Here is a 12021-nt window from a genome sequence, read left to right on the forward strand (position 1 = left end):
TAGACAATGTTACTTTCAAGGATGAAGAGGGGAAGTGATTTAAGCCGAGCCCCGTGCGACATCTGGCTGCTCCTCCTGAGAAACGCCGCAAAAGCGCGGGGAGCGTCTTCTTGGGGGTGGGGCTATGTTGGGCCGGGCTTCCTGGGGGGAACGGCGTGGCTCTGAACAGAGCTTTCTCACCTACCTGGCTTCTTGAAGGGGCTGCCATTCCAGCCCCGGAGGAGGTGGAGGGGCGGGAGCAGCACGGCCGGGCCCGCCCCCGCCTCAGCCCGGCGGCGCGCGCGGAAGGGGGCGGGCCTGGGCTCCCGCCCTCCGCAGGCGGCCCTCGTCCTGCGCATGTGTGGGGCTCATCCCTTCCCGCTGAGGGGCGCCGTGGCCAATGGGCGGGCCGCGTGCTGCGCCTTCGGCCAATGGTGCCGCGCTTCAGTACCGAGTTCCGTTGCCAAGGGTAGCGGCGAGGCCGGGGCTGGGCGCGGCGGCCGGGGCCCCATAGCAACGGCAGGGCTGGGGATGGAGAGCGCGAGGGGCCGGGGTGGCCCCGCCGGCGGCAGGTGAGAGAGGCCCGATGCGGCCCGGCGGGACCGCGCGAGTGCCCGACCCGGGCCCCGCGGTGCTGTCCGCAGCCCGGTCCCGCACCTCGGTGAGGGCGGCCCGGTGCGGCGTTTCCCCGTTCGGTTCCACCTTTCGGCGGGCGGGCGCGGTTTCGGGGAGGCGGTGTCTCCGGAAGAAAAACGACCCGGGCAGCCCGGTCCTGCGCGCAGCTCTGCCTCGCGTCGCATCAGAAGCAGCGTCCCAGTCCGCGGAGCGCCCGGTGCCGGGTTGAGCGGCCGCCGCGGGGCCTGGGCGGGCAGAGCCTCACGCGGCGGTATGCCGTCGCGGCAGCCGCTAACGGCCGCACGCGCGTCGGGCGGGTACCCGCGTGGCCGCGTCGCGCTGCCCGGCCGGGCGTTGTGGCGACGCTGCCCTGATAACGTCCGCTGTGTGAAACCCGGCGGGGTTTTATGTGCTTAACTCGTCGCCGTTACGTGTCGTCTGAATAGTTGTAGATTAAACTGGTTTCGTGGGGTCTCGGTCCGCTCTCCTCGTCTCTGGGTGTTGCCGCGAGGCGTTTTTCGCAGTGCAGTTCTGCACGTCTGCTCCTAACGAAGCTCTGGAGAGGTGCGGTAACATCGTCCGTGTGCCGTTACAAGGGAAAGGAGAGGAATAACGGAAAGAAAAAACAACCGTGAACTTCGGAGAAGACATTTTGGAAAGGGATTATGCCTGTGGCACTTGAATAGCTCAAGCCCCAGATTATTTGAAATTAAATGGGAGGATGCGTGCCGGCGGTGAGGATGGGTTTTGACAGAATTTCTGTGATTGTAAAAACACAAGAGAAAAATATCTTTTTTGCCCCTGATTTTTGGATGGGGAAAGGAAAAGCAAGTAAAGAGAGAAAACTAAACTTCTAGTAGTTGAATTATAATAAAGCGTAGAAGAGAAATGGCACTTATTTATGACACGCACTTGTTAATTTTAGTTGAGGGCGAAAAGAAGCAATAGAGTTAGAAGGGATCCCATAATCACTTGGGTCCACCAAATATGCTGCGAAACATTAGAAGCTTACTTCTTTTTGCAAATGTTAAAGGCTGAAGTTTGTATACCAATTCTGGAAACAATTTTTGAAAAAATAATGACCAGATGCATGTAAACTTCCTTGCATAGATATTAGACGCTTAAGTTTGACAGAGTTGAAGCTACAGGAAATGATACAGCTTTTCTGATAAAAATTGTGCTAGTATAATTTCTTTCTGCTAAGAAACTTGCTTTGGATACTTCTATGGGTACCTCAAAAATAGCCTAACAGTAATGGCAGTTCATGTGATAATTGCTTCCTTCCCACCCCCAGTTTATTAAACAAACAATCAATTTCCTTAACTTTCTTAGTCTCCACGGTTAAAGTAAGAAAACTAGAACACATGAACCTAAATAAAACTAGGTAGTTTTTAAATAGATCCTTAAGACCTATTATTTTTAGGACTCTGATTCTGAACTTAAAATGATCAGATGATCAGCAGCACTATAATAAATTTCAGGATGACAAGAGACTCTATTCTTAAGAAGGATCTTCTTTTTGTGAGAAGGGAATAGTAAAATTATCCATAAATCACTATGCAAGAGTCATTAGAACTCTTGTTTGGTAAAATAGTTGTCAGTTGTCCAAACAGTGGTTTGTGCAGAAAAAGTAAACGCGACACGTAATAGCTGGCAGTTGATAGCAATGAAGATACTACCTACCATCTTACAGAAGAAAGGATCTGTAAAGTTTAAAAAAGCTTGTTACCAGTTGGCAAAGGGGTTTTTTTGCCTTTTTTTTCCCCCTGAGGTTGAATACCTTTACTGTTGAGCAATATGTAAAACACACATTATGATATAAGAAGTATTTTATTTCCAGTGGGCAGAAATTAAGGGAACAAGTCCAAAATAAATGCTTGTAGTTTTGTATATGTGCTGTGTGATACTTGGTGATGGACAGACAGCTGAGCTGAGATCTTGGCTTTAGGCCATCTCTGAAACAGGCTGTCCCTTGAAAGTATGGCATTGTGTTAACCTATCCCTTGTCCATCAACACTATCTTCCATTTGAGGTAGCTGCAACTGAAATTGCTCAAGTTCATTGTAAAGTCTGACTGACTTTCAGGTAGGCACGGCACAACTGTCTTAATGCTTTAGAAAATAAGGTTGATAGCGCTGTTGCATGATTTTGGTAAGTGCTATACCTTCTGTCTTCATTTGGGAAAGTCCATTTTGAGACTTAACATGAAATTAATAATGTTGAATACAGTAGAAACATTTGGATAAAAGTCATTCTAAATAATTGTAAGCTTTTAAAATATTGAGATGGGAAATTGGTTCTTACGGTAGTACGTATTTTAGAATCTCGGAGACTGAATTTCACCTTTTTGCATAGTAATTACACAGCATACAGGAATACTTAAGCCTTCCCACATGCTGCCTTCCAAGTGTGCTTCAGCTTCTGACTTGCAGATGAATGTAATTATAAACATAATTAGTTATGTTTATAATTCATTATAAACATAATGAATTATGAACATAATATAAAGAACATAATTTTCAAGGTACAAAAATCTTGACTGAGTCTACAGAGATTACAAAACTGGGTGTCAACTGCAGCCGTCCCTCCCACAATTTGGATACTTCTTGGATGACTAAACATGCATGAGTTAGTGGTTTTCAGTTTGTGAACTCAGGAACTCTGGGATACTTCCTCAGTATCTTCAAAAGTTGATGAAGAAAAAGGACCCATTGTCAATAAGCTCAATTTTCAAATTGAGCCCATGGGCTGAAAAAGGTTCAAAAATAGTTTCATATATTGCTGTCCAGCCAAAAGCCCTTTCCATATTTTAGAAACCTTAGTGTAGTTGAGGTTGTCAGGAATCGTGGTAGCTGCTGGGCTTGACAGTTTTGTATAGATGCAACTTAATTATAATTTTGGGGAAAAAAAGACAAAGTGCTTTGCTAATGTTTTTAGCTATACTCCATTACAAATCCAGAGAAGACAGAGAAGTTTAAATTTCCTTTTAAAAGCCTGTCAGCATCTCTGTTAGTCCTTGGGTGGTTTTATTTGGCCATGGGTGACCTTCTTGAAATTAACAAGCACTGTTTTGTAAATCCCAGGATTTATAATTCCGCAAATCTTATCTTTAGACAGACAAGAACTGGCTTAATATCTTGTTTGCTTCATCCTTTTCAAGCCTGAACGTTATAACCAAGAAATCTGTCCAAAATGAGATAAATCTAAATATTTTATAACTGTGTTTGAGATGCACTCCTAGGAGTACAGTTTCGAAAGAAAGAAAACCTTTTGTAACTGCAATTTGATGCCATTGCTGTCAGCGTGAATGAAGAACGAATCACCGGTTGTGTTTTAACCCCAGGCAGCAACTAAGCCCCACACAGCCACTTGATCACTCCCCCCGGCAGGGGGATGCGGGAGAGAATCAGAAGAGTAAAAGTGAGGAAAAACTCGTGGGTTGAGATAAAGATGGTTTAATAAGTAAAGCAAAAGCCGCACATGCAAGCAAAGCAAAACAAGGAATTCATTAACTACTTCCCATCTGCAGGCAGGTCTTCAGCCATCTCCAGAAAAGCGGGCCTCCATCATGCATAATAGTTAATTGGGAAGACAAACACCATAACTCCAAAAGTCCCCCCCTTCCTTCTTCCTCCCCCAGCTTTATATACTGAGCATGATATCGTATGGTATGGAATATCCCTTTGGGCAGTTGGGCTCAGCTGTCCTGGCTGTGTCTCCTCCCAACTTTTTGTGCGCTCCCAGCCTACTCAGTGGCGCGGCTGCGCGAGCAGCAGGAGAGGCCTTGACTCCTGCAAGCGCTGCTCAGCAGTAACTGAAACATCCCTGTATTATTAACACTGTTTCCAGCACAAATCCAGAATGTAGCCCCAAATTATCTACTCCGAAGAAAATTAACTCTACCTCAGCCAAAACCAGCGCATCACCTCACTTCCTCTGATGTAGACAGAGTTGGCAACAGAGAAAAAGTAGCAATACTGTTACACCTGTCACTAAAATTTCCAAATGCAGCTTGGAATGGACTTGGTAACTGCAATTGTTGGAACAATGAGAGAGTTGTCTTCAAGTTGAACCTTATTTGAATTGTCTCTTCTGTTTCTAGTAAGTTCTTCAGTACTTCAGTTGAAATTTAGAATTTAGGTTACTGAAGACCTGTCTTTATAGAGGCAACCATTATTTTTCTCTTCTGCTTTTTTTTTTTTTTTTTCTTTTAACCACTAGGAGCTGGCATCAGTATAGCATCTGTAGGAGGGACAAGTGCCCCGATTTCAACATAATTATGATTTTGTATGTGTAAAAACTTTCTGCAGCCAGACTTTCACTGGGATAGCTCCAGACTCTTGTTTTGTCACTGAGGCACAGTTGGGTGATCTCCAAAATAAAACTGTTGATTGTGTTGTAATTGGGTCATGGGGTGCATTCTTTTCTAAGTGGATTTGCTGATACGCCTACAGCTGTTGTCATAGACTGCTGCAAAAGCATTTATCCTTACTCCTAGTGTTGTTTAAAACATACATTCTGTGGGATGTTAGAACTCTTAATGGCCTGTGTTATTGCTATAGAAGTCTGTGGTCACTCTGCAGTCTTTTCCCATTTAGCATTCTTATATGAAATCTGAGGCAAAAAAAAAAAGAACAGGAATCTAAATCTAGCAGTGGTATCTTGCTGAGTCACCTAGTTTGGGATGAAAATTAAATTTTGCTGTTTCTATCTCTTTAATGGCTTCTCCTTTCCATACTTTAAAAATTAAAAAAAAACTGGACTGGACTAGAAGTCCACAAGCAGTTCTATAGTGTCTCTTCAGAAAATTTCATTTACGTTCCTTCCCTCATTTTTAGTTTGAAAGACTATAAAACAAGTGCAATTTGTGGCATGAAGTGTGATAATGCTTATTTTCAGGGAACTTTGAGTTTTGTTATCTAGTCTGGGGTAAGCATACTGTGTGCCGTTTAACTGCTGACTTGTTGCTAGGAGAGAATAGCAACTGCTTTACATTTCACTGGTTTCATGTTGTAATGGGGTACGACGTCAACAAAAGTGACGGGCAAGGTTTAATAATTCACAAACAGAAGATCAGAGGAGTCAGAATTCTAAGCCCCTTGTTTAGAAAGCAAGATTCTAAGCATCTTCTTGCTTCAAAAGCTTTGCTTTGGTTTGCTTTTTCCTTGAGCAATTTCAATAAATGAAATGACTCTGGGGGTTTTGGAGTGTGTGGTTGAGAGGTCATTAAATAGGAAGCTGGTGTTCTGCTTATGGAATAGATGTCTCTCTCTTTTCCTTAGCAGAAACCTAAGTTTCATGAAATTCACCTGAATAAACATTCTTTTCAAAGCATAGCATTCTGCAGTTGTATTGCGGTTGAGAGTTGAAAAGTCCGGATTCAATCTATGTTGTGAATTTGTATGTTCCCTGTTAATGTCAGGATCACTGGCGGTCACCAGCTGTGAACTCTCAAAGGAACGTGCGAAGCAGGAGACTGTCTCCCTTTTCTTACAAATATTGTAATAAACCCCAAGTTTAAACCCTCTGTTTGGCTACACATTTAAGTATAAGTTTATGTGCATATTCTTATTCTTCTGGTTGTCTTCCTCTGTGCCACCCTCCCAGCATGGGTTATGGCTTTAAAGGTTAATGCCTGTGTGGATTTCTGGCTTCTCTTCACCTTTCTTCCAGGAAAAGAATACTCCTTTCAATTTAGGTATGCTGTAACTAATGGAGACTCTTTTGGCCAAGGAAAACAATAATCTACTTCCTGGTCTCCCAGTATAGTATAGTAGAGAAAGACATAGACTTTTGTTTGCACTCTTCTTTATACTCCAGATAGAAGATCTACTAGTTTCTGTCTGGAAAGTGCTGCTTTATTTTCATTGCTCTGTTCCCTTGTTCCAAGTAGGAGGAGCTAATCTTTGGTACTTAGTGAGTCAGTTTTTGAATGGCATATGAAACACTAAGCAGTGCAGTAGTCAAAATAGTTCTGAGCTCAGAATTTAATCTTTTCACGATGCTTGGGTTCCTATTGCATTTTCTTCTAATAGCCTGTATTCTTTATTGTCATCCAGTTTGTTTTCAGGCTCTAAACTATTTCCATTTATCTTGTGACCTCCAGAACCCAAACAAACAGAATCACAGAATCATGGAGGGTGGAAGGGGTTTCTTGAGGTCATAGAATCATAGGGTTGGAAGGGACCTCTGGAGATCATCTAGTCCAACCCCCCTGCCAGAGCAGGGTCACCTAGAGCAGGTTGCACAGGAACGTGTCCAGGAGGGTTTTGAATGTCTCCAGAGACAAGAGACTCCACCACCTGTCTGTGCAGCCTGTGCCAGTGCTCTGCCACCCTCAAAGTAAAGAAGTTCCTCCTCATGTTTAGGTGGAACTTCCTATGCTCAAGTTTGTGCCCGTTGCCCCTTGTCCCGTCCCTGGGCACCACTGAAAAGAGCCTGGCCCCATCCTCCTGACACCCACCCTTTAAGTATTTATAGGTGTTGATAAGGTCCCCCCTCAGCTGTCTTTTTTCCGGATTGAAGAGACACAAATCCCTCAGCCTTTCTCCATAAGAGAGGTGCTCCAGTCCCCTAATCATCTTGGTAGCTCTCTGCTGCACCCTCTCCAGCAGTTCCTTGTCCTTCTTGGGCCAGGGAGCCCAGAACTGGACACAGTACTCCCAGATGTGGCCTCACCAAGGCAGAGTAGAAGGGGAGGATGACCTCCCTCGACCTGCTGGCCATACTCTTCATGATGCAGCCCAGGATGCCATTGGTCTTCTTGGCCACAAGGGCACATTGCTGGCTCATGGTCATCCTGTTGTCCACCAGGACTCCCAGGTCTCTTTCAGATGAGCTGCTCTCCAGCAGGTCAGCCCCCAACCCGTACTGGTGCATGGGGTTGTTATTCCTCCCCAGGCGCAGCACCCTACGCTTGCCCTTGTTGAATTTCGTAAGGTTCCTCTTTGCCCAGATCTACAACCTGTCCAGGTCTCTCTGTATGGCGGCACAGCCTTACGGTGTGTCATCTGCCCCACCCCAGCTTTGTGTCATTGTCGAACTTGCTGAGGGTGCACTCTATGCCCTCATCCAGGTCATTGATGAATATATTGAAGAGGACTGGACCCAGTACTGACCCCTGGGGAACACCACTCGTCCCTGACCTCCAACTAGAATCTGTGCCCCTCATCACTACCCTCTGAGCTCTGTCTTTCAACCAGTTATCTATCCACCTTACTGTCCATTCATCTAGCCCTCTCTTCCTGAGCTTCCCTATGAGGATGCTGTGGGAGACCATGTCAAACGCCTTGCTTAAGTCAAGGTAGACCACATCTACCGCCCTCCCCTCATCTATCCATCCAGTCATGCCATCACAGAAGGCTATCAGATTAGTCAGACATGATTTCCCCTTGGTGAATCCATGTTGAGTACTTCTGATAGCTTTCTTTTCCTCCACATGCCTTGAGATGAAGCCCAGAACGAGCTGTTCCATCATCTTTCCAGGGATGGAGGTGAGGCCGACCGGCCTGTAGTTCCCCGGCTCCTCCTTCTTGCCTTTTTTGAAGACTGGAGTGACGTTGGCTTTCCTCCAGTCCTCAGACACCTCTCCTGTTCTCCAGGACCTTTCAAAGATGATGGAGAGTGGCCCAGCAATGACTTCCACCAGCTCTCTCAGCACTCTCGGGTGCATCCCATCGGGGCCCATGGACTTGTGAATATCTAATTGATCTAATTGATCCCTCACTCGATCCTCCTCAACCCAAGGGAAGTCGTCTTCTTTCTCCGTTACTTCCTCTGGTGCCTGGGACTCCTGAGGGTTGGGCTGAGCAGTAAAGACAGAAGCAAAGAAGGCATTCAGTAACTCCGCCTTCTCTGCATCCTCCATCACCATGGCTCCTGTCTCATTCAACAGAGGGCCCACAACTTCTCTGGTCTTCCTTTTGCTTCCAATATACTTGTAGAAGCCCTTCCTGTTGAGCTTGACATCCCTAGCCAGGTTTAATTCCAGGGCAGCCTTGGCTTTCCTTGTTTCATCCCTGCACGCTCTGGTGGCATTCTTGTAATCCTCCCAAGGGGTCAGTCTCTTCTTCCACTTATTGTAGACTTCCTTCTTCCACTAGAACTTTTTCAGAAGCTCCCTGTTCAACCATGCAGGTCTCCTGCGTCCCTTGGCTGATTTCTTTCTCTTAGGGATGCACCGATCCTGAGCTTGGAGGAAGTGGTCTTTGAATACCAACCAGCTTTCTTGAGACCCTTTGCCTTCCAGAGCCCTAGCCCATGGGATCTCTCCAAGCAGTTTCTTGAAGAGGTCAAAGTTAGCCCTTCTGAAATCTAAGGTTGTAGTTTTACTTCTTGTTGTTTTGTGCATAGTCCCCATGATCCTGAACTCTATAATTTCATGATCACTACAACCTAGGGTGCCCCCAACCTTAATGTCCTCCACCAGTCCCTCTGTGTTTGTCAGTACCAGGTCCAGGAGTGCTCCTCTCCTTGTTGGCTTCTGCACCACCTGTGTCAAAAAGTTGTCATCAATGCGCTGGAGGAGCCTCCTGGACTGTTCGTGCCTGGCTGTGTGGTCTTCCCAGCAGATATCGGGGTGACTGAAGTCCCCCATTAGAACCAAGGCCTGCGATTGCGAGGCTACCTTCAGCTGTCATCAGGTCCAACTCCACTGCTCAAGGAGGGTCAGCTGGAGCAGGTTGCACAGAACGATGTCCAGTTGTGTTTTTATTATCTCCAAAGATGGAGACTCCACAACCTTTCTGGGAAACCTGTTCCAGTGTTTGACCACTCTCTCAGTAAAAGTTTTTTCTTGCGTTTGGATAGAATTTCATGTGTTTGTGTCCATTGCCTCTTGCCCTGTCAGTAGGCACTACTGGTTTCATCTCCTTTACACCCTCCCATCAGGTATTTATACACATGGATAAGATCCCCCTGAGCCTTGTCTTCTCTAGGCTGAACTGTCCCAGCTCTCTCAGCCTCAATTCATGTGAAAGATACACAAGTCCCTTAATTATCTTTGTGGTCCTTTGATGGACTTGCTCCAGTATGTCCATATCGTTCTTGCGCCGAGGAGTCCAGAACTGAACACAGCACTTCATGTGTGGCTTCATGGCTCATGGCTGAGCAGCGAGGCAGGGTCACCTCACTCGACCTGCTGGCAATGCTTTTCCTAATGCAGCCTAAGATGCTGTCAGCTACCTTTGCCTTGAGGGTGCATTGCTGGCTTATGGTCAACTTGTTGTCTGCCAAGACAGTATCAGTCCATTCTGAAAAAGGACTCTCATCACACAGCATATGCTTTATTCTTAGTTTCACCGTAATTAAATTTTTTTCCACAGACCCTTCATTTCTCAATGTTCTGTTACTTTACTAGCAGGTTCCTGTTTAGTTCGCCAGACAATGTCCTGTCACATTAGTTCTTCAAGGTGTGTTTGTGTGGGTATGTAATAGTGCAGAGAATATCCTGTTGCATTTGTGAGACGATAATTTTATACTAGGGTTTTGTGCTTGCAGAGATACCATTTTGAAACTGAAGACAGAGGTGATTCTTCTGAGTGGTCATTTCACCTTGCCTACTACACCGCTTCATTTTACCTTACAAAATCACTGGAATGAGTACTGTAAAGAAAAGGGAAGTTTGTGTTTCCTGTGCTGATAAATACTTTGTTCTGCATTAACTTAGCTGCAGTCAGTCGTCATAGAATCATAGAATGGTTTGAGTTGGAAGGGAACTTAAAGACCATCTAGTTCCAACTCCCCTGAATATATTTCATCTAAATCTACCCTCTTTCAGAAAGTTTAAAACCGTTATCCCTCATCCTATCGCTACACTCTCTGATAAAGAGTCCCTCCCCATCTTTCCTGTAGGCCCCCTTTAGGCGCTGGAAGGCTGCTATAAGGTCTCCCTGGAGCCTTCTCTTCTCCAGGCTGAACAACCCCAACTCTCTCAGCTTGTCTTCGCAGGAGAGGTGCTCCAGCCCTCGGATCATCTTTGTGGCCCTCCTCTGGACTCACTCCAACAGGTCCATGTCTTTCCTGTACTGAGGGCTCCACACCTGGATGCAGTTCCCCAGGTGGGGTCTCACCAGAGCGGAGTAGAGAGACAGGATCACCTCCCTCGACGTGCTGGCCATGCTTCTTTTGATGCAGCCCAGGATACAGTTGGCCGCCTGGGCTACGAGCGCACATTGCTGACTCGTACTGAGCTTCTCATCAACCAAGACCCCCAAGTCCTTCTCCTCAGGGCTGTTCTCAATCCATTCTCTGCCCAGCCTGTATTTGTGCTTGGGATTGCCGTGGGATTGCACATGGCCTGGTTGAACTTCATCATGTTACATGGGCCCACCTCTCAAGCCTGTCCAGGTCCCTCTGGATGGCATCCCTTCCCTCCAGCGTGTTGACCGCACCACACAGCTTGGTGTCATCAGCAAACTTTCTGAGGGTGCACTCAATCCCACTGTCCATGTTGCCAACAAAGATGTTAAACAGCGTTGATCCCAATACCAACCCCTCAGGAACGCCACTCATTACTGGTTTCCACTTGGACATTGAGCCATTGACTGCAACCCTTTGAGTGCAGCCCTCCAGCCAGTTCCTTATCCACCAAGTGATCCATCCACTTAATCTCTCTCTCTCCGATTTAGAGACCAGGATGTCATACGGGACAGTGTCAAACGCTTTGCACAAATCCAGGTGGATGATGTCCGTTGCTCTCCCCTTATCCACCAGTGCTGTAATGTTGTTGTAGAAGGCCACCAAATTTGTTAGACATGACTTGCCTGTAGTGAAGCCAGGTTGGCTGTCACTGATCACCTCCTTGTTTTCCATAGCCCTTAGCATACTTTCCAGGAGGATCTGCTCCATGATCTTGCTGGGCACAGAGGTGAGACTGGGTGGCCTATAATTCTGCTGGTTGTCATTTTTTCCCCTTTTTAAAAATGGGGGTTATGTTTCCCTTTTTACTGTCAGTGGGAACTTCACTGGACTGCCACAACTTCTCAAATATGATGGATAGTGGCTTAGCAACTTAATATGCCAGTTCCCTCAGGACCAGTGCATGAATCTCATCAGGTACCATGGATTTGTGCACCTTCAGGTTCCTTAGATGCTCTCAAACTTTCTTCTCCTACAGTGGGCAGTTCCTCATTCTCCCAGTCCCTGCCTTTGCCTTCTGCGACTTGGGCAGCGTGGCTAGAGCGGTTTCTGGTAAAGACTGAGGCAAAAAAGTCATTCAGTACCTCAGTCAGGTAACCAGGTCTCCCAGTTCCTTCCGTAGAGGGCCCACATTTTCCCTAGTCTTCCTTTTATCACTGACATACTTATAGAAGCCTTTCTTGTTGCCCTTGATGTCCCTGGCCAGATTTAACTCTATCAGGGCTTTAGCTTTCCTAACCTGATCCCTGGCTGCTTGGACAATTTCTCTGTATTTCTCCCAGGCTACCT

At 46.3% G+C, this 12021-nt stretch overlaps 1 protein-coding gene across 1 annotated transcript in view; it reads left to right on the forward strand.

Annotated features, from left to right (window-relative positions):
* The first annotated feature begins 201 nt into the window (after positions 1 to 201).
* Positions 202 to 12021, forward strand: part of TULP3 (TUB like protein 3) — a 45499-nt gene continuing 33679 nt past the window's right edge. Inside the window, exon 1 of the mRNA XM_063321937.1 lies at positions 202 to 551. Within this exon, the coding sequence (XP_063178007.1) occupies positions 337 to 551 (215 nt within the window). The 5' untranslated portion in view covers positions 202 to 336. The remainder of the gene's footprint in view (positions 552 to 12021) is intronic.

The sequence above is a fragment of the Chroicocephalus ridibundus genome, unplaced genomic scaffold, assembly GCF_963924245.1.
Source record: "Chroicocephalus ridibundus unplaced genomic scaffold, bChrRid1.1 SCAFFOLD_37, whole genome shotgun sequence".
NCBI classification, from domain to species: domain Eukaryota; kingdom Metazoa; phylum Chordata; class Aves; order Charadriiformes; family Laridae; genus Chroicocephalus; species Chroicocephalus ridibundus.